The sequence below is a fragment of the Apis dorsata genome, unplaced genomic scaffold (assembly GCF_000469605.1).
Source record: "Apis dorsata unplaced genomic scaffold, Apis dorsata 1.3 scaffold_65, whole genome shotgun sequence".
Lineage (NCBI taxonomy): Eukaryota > Metazoa > Arthropoda > Insecta > Hymenoptera > Apidae > Apis > Apis dorsata.
Genome location: NW_006263364.1, coordinates 240,665 through 257,044, shown reverse-complemented (window position 1 = coordinate 257,044; position 16,380 = coordinate 240,665). Strand labels below are relative to the sequence as shown.

Sequence of the window (16,380 nt, the reverse complement as noted above, 5' to 3'; positions counted from 1 at the left end):
TATTAAATCAAATATTGTATTCTATTAAAATTTTATGAGTATATGAATTTTCAAATATATAATTTGTAAAAATGTAAATTATTTTTATATAAATAATATTTTTATATAATATTTTTTATAATTGAATTTGTTATTTATAATTAATTTTTGTGTATTCTAAAACTTATCAAAATATGAAGAAACAGGAATATATTTAACCTACTCTGCTAATATAATTTCAGTATAAAAAAGTACGAAGCCGTGTGACGTTATTGTGTTATATATACGGCTTATTTGTTTATAATTTATTTAGAAAGCAATTCATATTAAAACTTGTTATTGTTATTTATTCAAGTAACGTTCAAATCTGTTGTATTTCTTAATATGACTAGGTAAGTTCTAAAAGTTTTGAGGTTATATTTTTATATCACGAATCAAAACATTCTAAAAGCAATTACAGTTGTTTTATTCCAGTATATTATAACTAAATTTATACGATTTTTATTTTGTTTATGACTAACAATGATTATCTTTAAATTCAAAATTTAAATATTTTTATTCTCAAAGACATGTTTATTTCAAAACGTGTAATTAGATTATAATATAAACATCATAAAAAAAGTAAATTATATGTAAAAATAATTTTTAATAGAATAATAAAATTTTAGAAAATTGTTAAAAACAATAAGATATATCTCTATTCATATTTTATAATTTCACATTTATCTGAAATTCTTTGTTTTTGTAAACAAAAACAAAAAAAAATATTAATTTATACCTATAAATATAAATATATTTATATATATTATTTTAAAATATTCAAATAATATACAATATAAAAAACATAAAAAAGAATAATGTTACCAATTTTATATTTAATTAAAATACAAAATTTAAAATTACAGATCAAAAATAGAGTTAGGAGATGTAACACCACATAACATAAAACAGCTCAAACTTCTTAACCAAGTGGTGTTTCCTGTCTCATATAATGAAAAATTTTATAAAGATGTTTTAGAAGCTGGGGAGCTAGCAAAACTTGCATATTACAATGATATAGTGGTATGTTATATTTATGCAAATTATATTAAAAAATATATCAATTTTGAACAATAATTAAATCAAATGAGAGATTTTATAAGAAATTTTTATAAATTAGGTTGGTGCAGTTTGTTGTCGAGTAGATACTTCTGAAAATTCTAGACGTTTATATATTATGACATTGGGATGTCTTTATCCCTATAGAAGATTAGGAATAGGTACTGTAATGGTGCAACATGTTTTAAATTATGTTTATAAAGATGGGAATTTTGATTCAATCTTTCTGTAAGTATTAATATATTTAAATATTTAATTATATTTATTATATATGCAAAATATTTATATAAATATATAAATAAAAATTTATATTTTTATAATTAAAAATACTTTTTTTTTACAGTCATGTTCAAATAAGTAATGAAGGAGCTATTGACTTTTATAAAAAATTTGGATTTGAAATAGTTGAAACAAAAGAACATTACTATAAGCGAATAGAACCTGCAGATGCTCATGTATTACAAAAAACTTTACGTCCCAAAACAAATCAAACAAATAATCAACAAACTAATCAATAAAAATCATTAATCATTAATTTATCACATCTTAAAAACTACATGTTTTCATAGTCTGGTAATAAAATTATTTTTATTGTACTTCCCAGTGTGTTATATAAGTTATAAAATAGAATTTTATAAATAATTTAATAAAGTTGACAAATACAATGTATATTGACGTAAAAAATATAACTTAACAAGTCCATAAATTATTAATAATCAAAATAAAAAAATTAATTTTTCAATTATTGCCAACATTATACATATTAAAACATATTATTTTACTAAACATATCACATTTATAATACTTTATTTATACCTAATATATTTAATATCTTGTATCAGCTGCATAAAGTATTAAACAGCATTATAATGCTGAAAACAAACAATTTAAAATAATTTATGCAACCAACATATTTGTAGTCCCTATTCTTTAAATTTCTTTTTTCTTTTTTTTTTTTTTTTTTAGAAAATTGAAAGCTTTTTTGCTTTTTTTCGCAATTGCATATTCAGTGAACATAATACAAAGATATTAACATTTTGACATTATCATTTAAGTACAATAATTTGAGATTATATGATTTTAAAAATTAGATATTAAATATCATAGTATATCATTAATAAAATATAAATATATAATATAAAATGTAAATAGAGTAAAACACATTCACGTTCACATATCAATACTAAAACTTTTGAGATATTGCAAATTATTTTTAGTCTTTGTACATAAAAAATTAATTAAAATTGATATCTAAAAGAACAATTATAGCAAAGAAACTTTGTTCTTGCATATTAACATTTAATCTTCAATGAATATTTGCTCCTTGTATGTAATTATAATGCCAATAACTCCTGCAATCTTTTTGCACATAGATCTGATCCTTCACTTGCTTCTTTTGAAACCTATAAATTTAAATAATTTGCTATAATTGAATATAATGTAATATTATTGTTTTATTTGATAAAAGAAATAATTACTGGTGTTAAATTAAGAAATCCATGCGGTAAACCTGGCAATATATCAAGCGTTACTGATACACCAAGCAATCGAAGTTTTCTTGCGAACATGACCGAATCATCAAGGCATGGATCCAATTCTAATGTCTATAAAATATTATTTATATATATAATTTTTTTTTCATATTATATTCATATTTTTCATATTATAAAAAATTTAAGATTTAAGAATTTACAAGCATTTTAATAGGTGGTAATTGTGCTAAAAGATTATCCGATGCAAGATAAGGACTTAAATATGGATCTCTGGGTACTGTGAATATAAATTCTTCCAAAGGACTTTTTATATTTTCTGTATCTAATTCTCTGGATTCTTTGTGCCTTCCACTGAGAGACCATCCAAAAAAAGACCATGATCTATCATTTTTTGAAATATTGTTATCTTCACTAATAGTACCATTTCCAATATGTGTTGAAGTATTTGTTCCACAATTTCGATAAAGTTCAAAAAATTTATTAATATATTCTTGAGATTTTGCTTCTTCCTGTAGATGTTCCATTCCTGTTATATCAAAGAATATACAAAAAATATTTATATAAATATTTATATAAATATAATATAAAATATAATACAAAACCAATTATAAAACAATTAAAAAACAAAATTAAAATAAAAAATTAATAAACTTATAAAAATTATATCATGTTTAAATCATAACATTTAATTATATTTTTATATTTGCATTATTCATTTATTTACCATCAGCTTCTGTTAAAGTAACAGAATTCAAAGTTGAATCAGATGGTAAAGATGCTAACTTATGTGCATCATTTGTTTCATCTCCATTAGGACTCAGAGCTAATGCTATTAAATCACTTTCACTTACTTCAGCAAAAGATTCTGAATCTGATTTTATGCATTCAGCAACATCGTGTTCTTTTTCTCTAAAAAATAAAAAAAAAAATAAAATGAAATATAAAAATAATTATGTGACTTATTCTAATATATAATATTTACCGTGTAACTTTTTTATTATCTGAAGGGATATATGCTTTCAAACAACGTAAAAGAAATCCCATAGGTAATAATGGATCTGACAGGCAAAGCAATCGCGAAGGTGATAATACAAAATCAACAAGTACTGGTGTATATGCCATAAATATTCCATCAGGTTTTCTAATATTTAATTGTAAACATTTTAAAGTAATTCCCAAGTTTAAATTGGCCCCAGCAGAATCACCTATTAAAAAATTGTATTATTTATATGCAAATATTAAATATATTAAAAAAAAAATGTGCATAAAGATATATTAGGAAAATAATAACATGCAATGCTTTACATCTTACCAGCAAGAAGTATTTTTTGAGCTGTACTTCCAAGCAATGTACTTGCATGATTTAAAGCCCATGCATATGCATATAGCACTTCTTCGAGCGCACGAGGAAATGGAGCTTCAGGCGCTAAACTGTAATCTATACTTAAAATAGGTATACCAAGACTTATGGCCCAACCACGTAAATATGTTTCATGAGATAAAGAAGTTTGTGCTACAAAACCTCCACCATGACAATGAATTATCAATTCATTGGACAATCCATGCAATTCTCCCCCTACTCCACCTGAACCAACCTGAGAAAAGCATGTACTGCACAGGAGTGAAACTGATGTTTCACAAAAATTTCTACTTTATTAAAGGAAATGTGGAAAGGAAAATAATGACTAAAAATAATAATAGTGCTATTTATATGAAATAAATAAATCATCTCTTTACCATTCCTAAACGACGTTTAGAACTTAACAGTCTAACATGTATCGGCTTTTTTCCGATATGACTATTTGGTATAGGAATTGATATAGTTGATCCATTTAATGTAGAAAGTGTCAACTCTTCAGGTGGAATAGAAATTACTTGATTTATTGCCAAAGAAGAAGATGTTATAGCAGGCAATTTCCGTGCAATATCTAAAATGTATAACTTATATAATATATATAATATATATTAAAACAATTATCAAAATAAAACAAGCAATTATTACATTTAAAATAAATTATATATATATATATATGTTATGATTGAAAATCACAGTATATTACCAGTCTCATTCAGAAACCAAAAAGCTTGACAAAATGAAATGTCAGCACGTTGAGATACATCGACGATACGACGAGCTCTTATTTCAGGATCTAACATATATTTGACAGAATTAGCACATCTTGCTAACAATGTACCATTAGCATAAAATGCTTCACTGAATGTTGCCATACAAACCAGTATAGTCTTTAAAATAGGTTTTAAATTATCATGAAACTGAAAATATTTTTCATATTTACATATTTCACATTTTTATATTTACTAGAAAATGAAAAAATAGTGAATCATTAATTAGATATGTTTTTATCATTACCTGAAATCCTAAACATCTGCCATAAAAACAATACTGATTTATGGTTTCTACTTTATTTAAAATTTCATGAGGATTATGATTATCGCCTATAAAAAGAGATGGTTTTCCATCATTTATATATTCACTCCATGAATAAAGAGTTTGTAAATGTTCTAAGCAAGTGCACAAAGATGCCAACAATTGTGAGCAAGCCTCAATTTCCCTATAAATATTTGTACTTATTATTGTTAATATAATTTTAGATACAAATATAAATATATTCAATAATTTTTTTAAAACAAATCATAATTACCTCATGTGATAGCTTTTACGAAAAAATATAGAATCTTTTTGACAATATATTTGATGACAGATTGAACGAGAATGAATAATGCATTTGTCTATTAGCACCAGAAAACTTCTATATCCATTACCAGGTGTTTGCACATCAAGATCAAACATTGGTGCAATTCTACTAATTTCTTTATATAATGGTTGCAATTGTATCAAATGATCTAATATAGCCATAAGTGCAGCTCTAATTCTAATACTGTTCTCATCTTGATGTGGCATGAAATATTCTGCATTAGCATGACATAATTCCCGTAATGCTCCCCATTGTAAAGGCTCCACATCTTCAAATGGTCTATCAAAGTCATCATCGAGTGACATTTGAGCTGTGTCTTGTTTATTCATTTAGCAATAAATTTTTTATTAATTATTTTAAAACAAACAATAATTGTAGAATCTATAAAAGTAAAAAAATCACATTGCTATCTATCGGTAAAGACTAATATTTTTTTAGTAATGCTATTTTTCAATAATTTAAGTATAAAATACTTAAAAATTGTTTAAATGAATATCTTCATAATTAATAGTAAATATTAATACCTTTCAAAATTCATCATATTAACATGTAAGGTTATCAAATTTAAGATATTAAAGATATTCAGGTCACTTATTAATTATTTTTTATGTTCTGATTTGCACTACATTATATTTACATTATTAAAATCTTTGTATACGTCATACTCTGATAATGTTGATTTTTATTTTGGATTTGACATTTCCTAGATATTTATCGTGGACGCCATATTGTTTTTTCGATCGATAGTATTATCTCACAATACAATCTTATAATATCACGCACTAGTACGAATTAAATGTTATTGACTTTCACATGTGTTCAACAATGAATTATAACTACTACTAGTAACAAATCGCTTAAAGAATATACATGCATATAGCTGTAAGTGAAACTTAAAATTCGCTTATTATTCTATTTATATTAAAATGAAAATTAATTTTTTCGTTTAATTTTAATTCAAAATTAAATGTAATATTTACAAGTACACAATTTATAAAAAACAAATTTTTTATCAATCAATCGCACATAATTATTAATTAAAATACATTACATCATATTAATAAAAATGTTGAATATTAATATTTTATCAAATACTTATGAATTTTTATTGCAAACTGATTATAATATCTTGTAATAATAATTATTATGATAAAGTATCAATTAATATATATCAATGGATCAGTTATTTTATAACTAATATAAAAAAAAATACTTACCAGACATATACTGCCAGACGTTACTGTTTTATAATGTTAAAGAAACGAAAGTAACGTACATCCGTTTCAATGCTAATTTTGTCAGATTGGTGAATGACAAACAATAATTTGTGATTCAATGGTCGTGATTCTTGTGTATTAAGCAACCAGTCACGACAAATGAATTAATCATAAAGATATATTAACGATATCTAAGTATGGAAAATGATTCTTGGTAATTTTATTATCTAATTTTTAGTGTAAAACATATTTTTATATTACATTTATATAAATACCAAGTATTTCTGATTTATATACAAAATTATACATACATGAATTAACTATTACATATTTTAATTCATTATATGATCTTATTTAAAATTCAATAATTTTTTTAAATTTATAAAAAAAGTAACTTTTTAACATTAACAATAATTATATTATTCAATTAAATTAAATATCAATCAATTTCAATTATTATTCCATAAGAAAAATTTTTAAGAAAATATTGAACAGAATAAGAATATTTCATTTAATATCGATGTTGAAGAATGATTGACATTCAATTAGTAATTATCTTTGTAATTTATTTATTGATAAGTAAAATTACATATATCCACAAACACAATACGTTCTTTTCACGGAGTGTATTAATGCGATAAAATTTGTGAGTGGCGAGGAGAAATTCTTGTGTAATGGAGAGAAAGAGGGAGACGAGGAAGTTAGTTTAATTCTCCGGTTAGTAATTAATTTTTCTATTCGTCATAGAAATGTTTTATAATAAACGTGAAGTTTCCGATCCTACAATTAAAAGCAACTTAAAAAGTTCATCATCTTTCTTCGATTTAAATTGTGTATCATTTTTTATTATTTGTGTATTTTTATTTTCAACCAAATGAGCGATATTTATGAAATATCAATTTTTATCTAATCCGACGTTGATTTCATTTTGCGTCAATCAATCCGTTTATACAAAACAAAATATTTTATTATTAATCAAATGATTCAATTGCCGATAATTAAAACAATAATGAATAATGCAACAAAAATATGTAACATAAAAATATGATGATATCAAGTAGAACTTTAATTTAAACATAAAATCACTTTGTTTTAAATGCTAACAAATGCGTAAGACGTAAGATCGAAAACTATATATAGCGCTGTGTATAGGCGTGTAAATACACGAGTATTGATATATTGCACGTACAATCGGATTCTTGTATTTCATCATTATTACGATATTAAAGTTCATTAAAGACACGATAAAATCGTAAGAATCGATCTATACCGAAAGAACTGCAAAAATAAAGTTTAGTTCCGTTATTATTCCCATTTTCGCCAACTTCTAAATCCGAACCGCTACGCAAAGGACGTATTATTTTTTTCTTTTGTTCCTTCATTCTTATTTTTTTCTTCTTTCTTTTCCTCACTTCTCACATGTCTTTTTTCCATTTATTTTTCTTTTCTTTAAGCTAAAGTTTAATTAATTACGGTAAATATTTATTACCTCTTTACAAAAATCAATTCTTAAACTTATACAAAGTGACTCGATGCAAATTCACAATATCTTGAAGTGAAAAAATGACATGGCTCTATCGTTAAAACGAATAGACTAAAAACTGATATGCTTCTAGTTTTCAAGCTTGAATATTGATGATTAATTTTTCTTTAAATTCTTTGATCAATACAATTATAATTGGAATAACATTATATGTTCTCGTATGCTACTCGAGTATTCTTTTATCAAAACTCCATTGGAATGGATATTCTTTTTTTTTTTTGCCATGTACAAAATTTTGTTATTACTAATTCAAATTTTTTATAATTATGTTATTTAAAAGATGGTATACGAGATAAATTTGGCAAGCATTACAGGTGCTATTCGCATCATATCTTTTGACAAATATAATATATGATAAACAATAGCACATCCGCCAACGTAGGCCAATTGTCATATAGTCGCATACCATCTTCATTCTTTTTTTTTTATTTTACATTAAATAAAAATTATAATTGGAATAATTATTACAATTAAAAAAAAAATAGCATTGTTTTTTTTTCTTTTTCTAGAGACAACAACATGTTTTCTTCATCAACATCTGTGAATCCGTATCAAGTCAAATTTTTTTTATTACGCGACGTGTCAATGTTTTTTTTTTTGTCATTTAACGACTATATGCTATAGGTACATAATGTATAGTTAATTTGATAGGTGTACATGTATATGCATATGTATATATATATCTATGTATATATATTGTTCATATATTACACACACACACACACACATACACACATGAACATATATATTTATATATATATATATATATAGATATTTATATTATTATTAACGCATTGATGCTATGCTTTTGTTGTATCTCCATAGACATATGGTTAATTGCTATCATTTTAATATATCTAAAATAATATTTTTAACACTCAGCGATGCGCGAATGTGTGTGCCTGTGTATATATTTTTTTCGTTGGCTCGTTCTTCCACCGGAGTTGCGTGAGACAGTCTACTATGCTCGCTAAATAGGAAGGCAGCTGCTTCACGTGCGCTTAGGAATCCAAGGATTATTGTTCAACGTCCTCGGTTTGCGCATCCGTTTAATTTATTTTAGCGAAATTAACATAATAAAACAAATAATTTTATTGTAATAAAAAAAAAGTGAGAAGGAAAATATAATTTTTTGATATAAATAGTATCTAAATAAAAACATCTTAAACCATCGTTAATAACATAACACTTGCGCGACTAAAATTATTGTTACTCTTTGTTATAATTATATAAACACTTATCAAATTGATATATGTATATATATATATATGTGTGTGTATTAATATAATTAATTTATTGATACAAAGAAATATAATATAAATAAAAAAACGTGCAATATTTATTAAAACAAACGAAAGCTATGCTTTCCCACGCGACCCTGGCTAAAGCGCAGCCTACTATCTTTTGACCATATACAAATATATAAGCATTAAACGTGTAATATATTATCGTCATCATATATAATTAATAATCCTAAGATAGTTATTGTATGAACCATCTTTTGAGAGAAAAAAAAAATTGGTGAAATAAAAAAAAAAGACAGAAACACGCTTGCTTTTAACATTCGCCACTTATTCGACCTAAATCTGAGGTACTAATGCCACTCAAAAAAACTCCTGTGTTGAACTGTTCCTCTTATTCGGCAACCTCGACGTGATTCTTTCGATTCGTCCGTTTTCGATTAAGAAACACGACGATAACTCGGCCGAATCGAACAAAGCTACCGAATATTTTCCGTGCATACATTCGGGCAGCACCTCGATAAGATAGTGGACATTTGTTATGGAATGATAAAATATCTTGCTTCTCATAATAACTTTAGATACGTTCATGATTCAATTTCTTATAAGTATAAAGTTGTATAATCTAAGTAGACGTTAAGTACTGAAAAGGTCGCTGAAAAAATCAGGCAGTGGGAATCGAACGGAGATGAAAAAACAGCTGCAATCACGAAGGTGAACGTGCATTGATCGCCGTTCTGATATTTTAAGAGTATCGTAGAGCATACACTTTTGCATAGTGCTATGTAATATGCTTATCATGTTTTTTTTTTTTTTTAAATCGGATTATATTTTTATGCTGTGTAAGCCGCTACCGCTGCTAACATTTTTTTCTTATTTTCATTGTATTATTTAAGCTGCATTTACTTTTTATTGCCATTTACTATCTCGAAAAATATCAGAACTTAGAAATATACAGCAAAGAGCGCAACAGCACGCATATTATGAATGCGTCATCACGAGATACGTTTCTTCTAACGCACACGCATTTCCTATTGCTGAAAAAACAATGTCCGTAATTGATCATAGTCCACAGCCTTCTAATTGAAGGATATCGCGTATAACATTAATGAGTGATGATTCTTTTTTTTTTTTTTTTTTTCTTTAGATTTGTTTATGAGCGCTCCTTCCTGTGTTTATTTGTTTATTTATTTTGTTAATAACATGTATGACAAACGAAAACAACGTGTATGAGATACTTCCGAAGACAACATTACGCCCTTCCCATATGGCACATTGGCATGTTGTTTCCCTTTCGAATTGTCTTGTAGATAATTCTGATACGAGTGTATAATCGACTCATAACATTTCTATCTACTAGATGTTATATGAAAATTGCTTTATATATATTCATAAATCGTTATGTTTCGTATAACGTCGCGAGTTATTATAAAGAGACGTGACACATAATGATATCGTATCGCAATACCTATTCGTCTATGGACAGATTTTATTCCATATATCACTAAGACATAGATTTTATATATTTTCGGAATCTTCGGAAGAACCTCGAACCTGAATATCTTACACTAACAAAATACTATGAGATTCTTGAAGAACATACGCGAGAACGGACAATTAAAGATCAATTTCAAATAAAATCTCTTGTAGACCGAGGTGATTAAATTATTCTTTGATCTCGAAATATTTATATGTAGGATTTTCATATCCATTGATTTGCATATTTGCAACATGCCGCTCCTCTGGTGTGGCCGCTTGATCAACTTCAATAAATCCCTGTTTGACGTTAAGAATAATAATTATTATTAATATAATTATTATTAATTTTTCTAATTAATTAAAATTGCATTTTAGGTATACCTGACTATGAGGGCTTCTTGCACTGCGTCTTTTGAATACTGCTACACCTACCACTGCTGCAGCCATAAGTGCAATTCCAGCAAATGCAAGTGTAAAGTAGACAGATCGACTTTCTCTGTGATACATCTCCCTTCTTACAGAATAACCCTATATCGTAAATAAAATAGAAATATTTTTTATATCATGGTCTTTCTTATAAATATTTCTTATAAATATTTTTTTTTTTTTCTAGCGATATTATCTAACTATATTTACCGGTTCAGAATGGGAAATGTCATGTGTCAAACTATGAGCTGCCCTAACAAGTCCTTCACTGTGCATAGCTGCCGGTTGCTCTGGTTGTTGTTGAATATCTTTATTATCATTTATCGAGTCGCTTTCTTCTTGTTGTGCTTGTTCTGTACGTAATTCACCACGTTCAGCTTTGCGTTGCTCCTTGCGTGCTCGTTCCAGTTGTTTTTGATGTTCTTTTTCTACAGATTCAATGGATTTCATTTAAACATAGTCGATATTATACTATGTTGTATTTCTTTTTCGTTTATTAAATTTTAAAATTACCTTGTTGCTTACTGGTAACGTCGGCCTGATATTTATCTAAAATGGCTGCTTCCGCTTCTCGTGTCATCGCTAACAGCAGTCCAGGAGTCTCATCTTTGCTCCTGAGGGCCAAAACGTAATCATCCATAAGGCGGCCAATTTTTGCGCTTAAATCAGGATACCTAAATATAATGAATGAAATCCTCCATATAGTATTCTATTAAATCAAAGTATATTTCTTTCTGCTCTGTCAAAATCTGGAATCTAGTATTCTGAGACGTTGACGTTACTCTATATCGACGGACATATTACCGTTCTAACATCAACAGGCTCTGATTGGTGATTCTATCGATTTCCGCCAAGTGCTCCAAAGTTGCTGGTTTTTCACGTTGAGCTTGTTCCAAACTGCTGTCCAGCAGATGTTTGTAATGAGCAATAGTATGGTGCCTATCTTTGTGAAGAGCACGAAGCAACTTTTGGAGACATTTTTGAATGCGATGCATCTAAATAAAAATAAATATAATAAATTATTTGCGATTGGGCAAAATACTTGAAAAACTTACATTTGGTGGTGTCTCGTTCAAAGCAGCTGTATAACATGACATCGCTTCTTCGTTCCTTTGTTTAACAGCTTCCTATAAATTGATAATATAATAAATATTATATTGTATGTTATATAAATGATATATAAATTATAATTAAAATCAAATAATAAAAAAATAGAAAATTTTTTCAAAATTTTTAAATTATACATTATTTTATTTGAATCAAATTAGAATTTTTTTTTTAAATTTCAATATTGTAGGAAAGGAAAATTATTTAAAAAATTTGAAGATATAATATTTAAATTAAAAAAATATATATATACATAAAATAAATATATAATACAAACTAAATTAATTTAATAAATCAATAAAATTAATATATTTATTATATTTCATTTTTATCTTCAAAGATAAATGCAACATTCATCAAATATCAAAAAGATTCCAATTATATAGTGTATTTCAGAAAGATATAAATCTACATGAAAAATTAAATGGAAAATATAAAATGACACTTTTTCAAAATTCAAATTAATATTGAAAATTTAAATATATGTTCAGTTATAACATATGTTATAACATAGTGCCTATTTTTATTTAATAAATATCATTATGCTTATATCTTTTTTTTCTTTTATTATGATATGTGCATATTAAAGTCATTTTAAATACAATTTACCAATATCACTTTCAATTTACTTTCTCATGTAGATTGCTCATTTTTTTAACTTTTATCATGATAATATGATCAATTTTGAAAATACTAGATTCGTACACCAAGTATGTTTTTCAGTTATTTAAATTTATCGATAAAAATTTTCTTTCTTAAACGAAAAATGTTCGCCACTTGCATCCATTATTCTAAATCACATACTTGTACTCTTTGCTGATGCATAGCGCTTAATTGATGCTTCTCCGCGGCACCGCTCTCTTCTAGAGCAGCAACAGTTTCCTGGAATCGCGCGGTCATCCATCGTTTGAAAGCATCAGCAGCAACTGGGTCGTGGGCACGAATATCCTGATACTTTTCCTCGAGATCACTCCAGTCCTTCATCACCTGAAAACGTTGTAGCACAAAGATTTCGACACTAGTGTCCCGCGAGATAATAGCTATCTCTCGAAACTCGATTTTACGTCTTCTTTGATACGCTGTTTCTTCAAATTCAATTCGTTTTCTTCGAAAATCATATAATTTAAAATCCAACGAAACTAAAATAAAATCAACATAAGCAAAAAAAAACGAAGATAATAACTTAATAAAAATAATACTTTTTCTTGTGTAAAAAGTAAGAGAAATTAGAATGAGATAGATGGTATCACCCGCTTACTTTTGTTACTTTCTCCTTGTGCACCTCTTCGAGCCTCATTTGTGCTTGCTTGTAGCTCTGGTGCTCAGAACGAGGATCGAAATGAGTTAGATATGGATCCGGTGTGCTCTGTGATTGCGAAGATTGTTGTGTGCTCGTACTAACTGGCAATGGCATTGCAGTTACGTCTTGTTTCGGTTTTTCCGTAGTTGAAACTGTTGTTGATAATCGACTGGACAAAATGAGCATACAATTATTTATATTAATACCGCAAGAAACATTGAAACATTTGAATTTAAATAAAAATAAAATATTAATATAATTGTTGATCAAAAATATGGACAAGTGTTGGAAAGAGTTATTATGATGGGAATCTTCGTAGAGATTTTATAAATTATATTATATTATATTATATTATAAATTATATCATTGCAATTATGCAAACAATAAATAATTATTAATAGAGGCATTAATTAAGCATTAATATTGTTAAAGATTATTTAATTAAAATATGAAATTAATGAATTACAATAATATTAACATAGATAGATGTACTAATATTTGCAGAAATATGAAATAATATATATTTATTTGAATTATTATAATCGAAATTATTATAATTGAAATAGAAAATCAAATATCAAATTCAGGATTAGTTTAATGCAATTATTTCTATACGAAAGATTGGAAGAATTTCTGTTCCTAGTGAAAGTATAAATCGCTTATATAATCTTCCGAATGTTAAAAATAACTAAACGTAGTTAATAAATTCCATTCTTTTGTGATTTTAATTCCTTCTGCAAGCGAATACAGCTCGATAAATTCTCGCATAAAGATTCTTTTTTTTTTTTTTTTTACATTAACATAATTTATAATAATTTATATTTTTATATAAATAATTTAAAGTTGTTTCGTAATGTTTAATTTTTTAAAATTCTGTTAAAATATACAAAAGTTTTATCATTACTAAATCAAATTAATATCGATTTACCTTGTTGTAGTGTCGTAATTGTAATCATCATTGAGATATTCCTCGTCACTTTCATCATCATCAGGTTGATCATTGAGTCCATCTTCGGGATCAGCTTCAGAATCATCTTCATCATCTGCATCAGTGTCCAAGCCATCATCGTCTTCAAGGTCATCTTCATCTTCGTCGAGATCTTCGTCCACACCCTTTGGAATCGGCAAGTCGATCGGTTTTTTGGCTTTCAAATTTTCTGCAAATTGTAGGTAAATGTTAATAGATCTTTAAAATTGTTGAATTTATTGAATTAATTTTCTGCTCATTTATTTTTAAAAGGATCCTTTTAAGAATAGAAATGTAAAAAAAATAGCCAAGAATTTATATAATATTTGTTTTTTTTTTTTTTATAACAAGACATAATAATAACAATTTTTATTTCCTACTTACAATATAATTCCAATCAATTTTACAATCATTTATTAATTTTAGAAAAAAATGCCAAAAAATGAATTTTAAAGAAGTGAATATTTTATTATCATTTAACGTATATGATATTTTGATGAGTGACATGATGATAAAGTTCAAGATCATATTTAAAATCAATGATAATATGATATTAAGCCAAAAACTAACATATAAAATATAAAATATTCAAAAGCATATTAACATATTTACAATATTAATATAAATATATACTTACGCTTTTAACTAAAATAGAAAATATATTATCAATTATTTTGAATATATTCAAATATATTCGTTTTGTTTTTTCATAATAATTTCAAAAAAATATTTATGTAACAGTACATAAATTACAATTAGTAAAATGATAAATATAATTAGAAAATTTTATTAATATCAATTATTGATTAGAATAACATTGATTAGAAGTTATCAATACGAAACTATGTTTTTAATTAATTAATTTCACTTTAATTTCATTATTAAATATTATTGAATATTACTGAAAATACAAATTTTAATTAAAGTATAAATTTTATATTTTCAAATTCATAATTTATTGATTTATTATTTTCACAAATATTTGCTCAGTTTCAATCAATTGGACAAAGGAAATGTCATCAAATATAATAAATAAAACAAATTTGTTTTATTTAGAAAATTTATCTCAAAATATTGTTTTTAAATCATATTATTTGTAAATAAATTACAGTTTTTTATTTATTCAAATAAATAATAATAAAAAAATATCAAATAAACAAAATTATTTCATTGTTTCATTCAAATAATGAAATAATTTAAAATTAAACCATTTTTTTATTCAATACAATTATCAAAGAATTATTTAATTTTATTAAAAAAAAAAATATTATCTCAAAATTAATATTTTTAAATTATACATAAAATCTCTCCCAGTCGCTTGAAACATTCAACAATTAACAATATCCAAAACATAAGAAAACCTCGACGAACAATCAATTTTCCAACATCCATTCGACAAAGATTTAAATGCATACATACATGAAAGAAAAATAATAATAATAATAATAAAATAAATAAATTAAAATAAAATAAAATAAACTTCAATTCAATTCTTTTTAAGAAAGAAGACACAGGACTTAATTTGCATAGCAAAGGTAAAAGCTTCCTCGATAATGATACTGGGCGTAGAACAAATGCAAATCGCGTGCTACATGGTGGCGCGCATTTCGAAATCCGCCCCCTAGTGGTATGCAACCACCGCGTGCCATCCGCGATTTCGCGTCCCTTCTGCACCGTGAAAAACTCTAATTTGTCTCTGTTATGTTGAAGAGGACAGCCGTCTTGACTAACTAGGTTCTCGAGATGTCCCATTCTCCGAGAATAGACACGCTGATGAGCTGACTTCTCGAGTTCTGCAAAGGCAGACAAAAGC

The 16,380-nt window shown here is 26.0% G+C and overlaps 3 protein-coding genes and 2 long non-coding RNA genes across 7 annotated transcripts in view; 3 read left to right on the top strand and 2 right to left on the bottom strand.

The window, feature by feature from the left end:
- The first annotated feature begins 130 nt into the window (after positions 1 to 130).
- Positions 131 to 1,746, top strand: LOC102670563 (probable N-acetyltransferase san). The gene is made up of 4 exons (XM_006609937.2): positions 131 to 371; positions 885 to 1,041; positions 1,139 to 1,305; positions 1,421 to 1,746. Exons 1-4 carry the CDS (start codon positions 364 to 366, stop codon positions 1,593 to 1,595), a joined length of 507 nt encoding a protein of 168 aa, XP_006610000.1. The 5' UTR covers positions 131 to 363; the 3' UTR covers positions 1,596 to 1,746.
- Positions 1,747 to 2,016: 270 nt separating this feature from the next.
- LOC102670699 (hormone-sensitive lipase) lies at positions 2,017 to 6,681 on the bottom strand. Of its 3 annotated transcripts, none has more exons than XM_031515336.1 (11): positions 6,505 to 6,681; positions 5,234 to 5,668; positions 4,942 to 5,143; positions 4,631 to 4,844; positions 4,308 to 4,498; positions 3,883 to 4,165; positions 3,553 to 3,775; positions 3,295 to 3,479; positions 2,771 to 3,096; positions 2,556 to 2,681; positions 2,017 to 2,496 (listed from the first exon to the last, which is right to left on the bottom strand). In XM_031515336.1, the coding sequence occupies exons 2-11, from the start codon at positions 5,614 to 5,616 to the stop codon at positions 2,461 to 2,463; spliced, it is 2,169 nt and encodes a 722-aa protein (XP_031371196.1). In that variant the 5' UTR covers positions 5,617 to 5,668; positions 6,505 to 6,681; the 3' UTR covers positions 2,017 to 2,460. The 3 variants fall into 3 exon arrangements, with proteins under 3 accessions (XP_031371196.1, XP_031371195.1, XP_006610001.1); XM_031515335.1 differs by having other exon boundaries at positions 2,017 to 2,480; positions 6,505 to 6,676; XM_006609938.2 differs by lacking the exon at positions 6,505 to 6,681 and adding an exon at positions 5,812 to 6,173 and having other exon boundaries at positions 2,017 to 2,480.
- Positions 6,682 to 8,538: 1,857 nt separating this feature from the next.
- LOC102680240 (amyloid-beta-like protein) overlaps positions 8,539 to 16,380 on the bottom strand; it is a 14,773-nt gene continuing 6,931 nt past the window's right edge. Inside the window, exons 4-12 of the mRNA XM_006609927.2 lie at positions 14,529 to 14,757; positions 13,559 to 13,769; positions 13,105 to 13,287; positions 12,249 to 12,320; positions 11,998 to 12,188; positions 11,707 to 11,867; positions 11,404 to 11,621; positions 11,149 to 11,295; positions 8,539 to 11,064 (exon numbers count right to left, since the gene is read on the bottom strand). Coding sequence (XP_006609990.1) covers positions 10,954 to 11,064; positions 11,149 to 11,295; positions 11,404 to 11,621; positions 11,707 to 11,867; positions 11,998 to 12,188; positions 12,249 to 12,320; positions 13,105 to 13,287; positions 13,559 to 13,769; positions 14,529 to 14,757 — 1,523 coding nt within the window. The 3' untranslated portion in view covers positions 8,539 to 10,953. The remainder of the gene's footprint in view (positions 11,065 to 11,148; positions 11,296 to 11,403; positions 11,622 to 11,706; positions 11,868 to 11,997; positions 12,189 to 12,248; positions 12,321 to 13,104; positions 13,288 to 13,558; positions 13,770 to 14,528; positions 14,758 to 16,380) is intronic.
- LOC116186858 overlaps positions 9,305 to 16,380 on the top strand; it is a 14,314-nt gene continuing 7,238 nt past the window's right edge. The window contains exons 1-2 of the long non-coding RNA XR_004151910.1: positions 9,305 to 9,323; positions 14,188 to 14,192. This is a non-coding gene — a long non-coding RNA (uncharacterized LOC116186858). The remainder of the gene's footprint in view (positions 9,324 to 14,187; positions 14,193 to 16,380) is intronic.
- The window catches only part of LOC102680157, a 4,693-nt gene continuing 4,381 nt past the window's right edge, over positions 16,069 to 16,380 (top strand). The window contains exon 1 of the long non-coding RNA XR_420917.2: positions 16,069 to 16,102. This is a non-coding gene — a long non-coding RNA (uncharacterized LOC102680157). The remainder of the gene's footprint in view (positions 16,103 to 16,380) is intronic.

Bases quoted from the DNA above. Each gene is read 5' to 3' on its own strand.
- LOC102670563 (XM_006609937.2), top strand. The intron at 1,042-1,138 runs GTATGTTATATT...TTTATAAATTAG, and splicing joins CATATTACAATGATATAGTG to GTTGGTGCAGTTTGTTGTCG. The intron at 1,306-1,420 runs GTAAGTATTAAT...TTTTTTTTACAG, and splicing joins AATTTTGATTCAATCTTTCT to TCATGTTCAAATAAGTAATG.
- LOC102670699 (XM_031515335.1), bottom strand. From the start codon at position 5,616: ATGAATAAACAAGACACAGCTCAAATGTCACTCGATGATGACTTTGAT. The intron at 2,682-2,770 runs GTAAATTCTTAA...AATATTTTATAG, and splicing joins TACCACCTATTAAAATGCTT to ACATTAGAATTGGATCCATG. The intron at 2,481-2,555 runs GTAATTATTTCT...TTAAATTTATAG, and splicing joins GATTTCTTAATTTAACACCA to GTTTCAAAAGAAGCAAGTGA.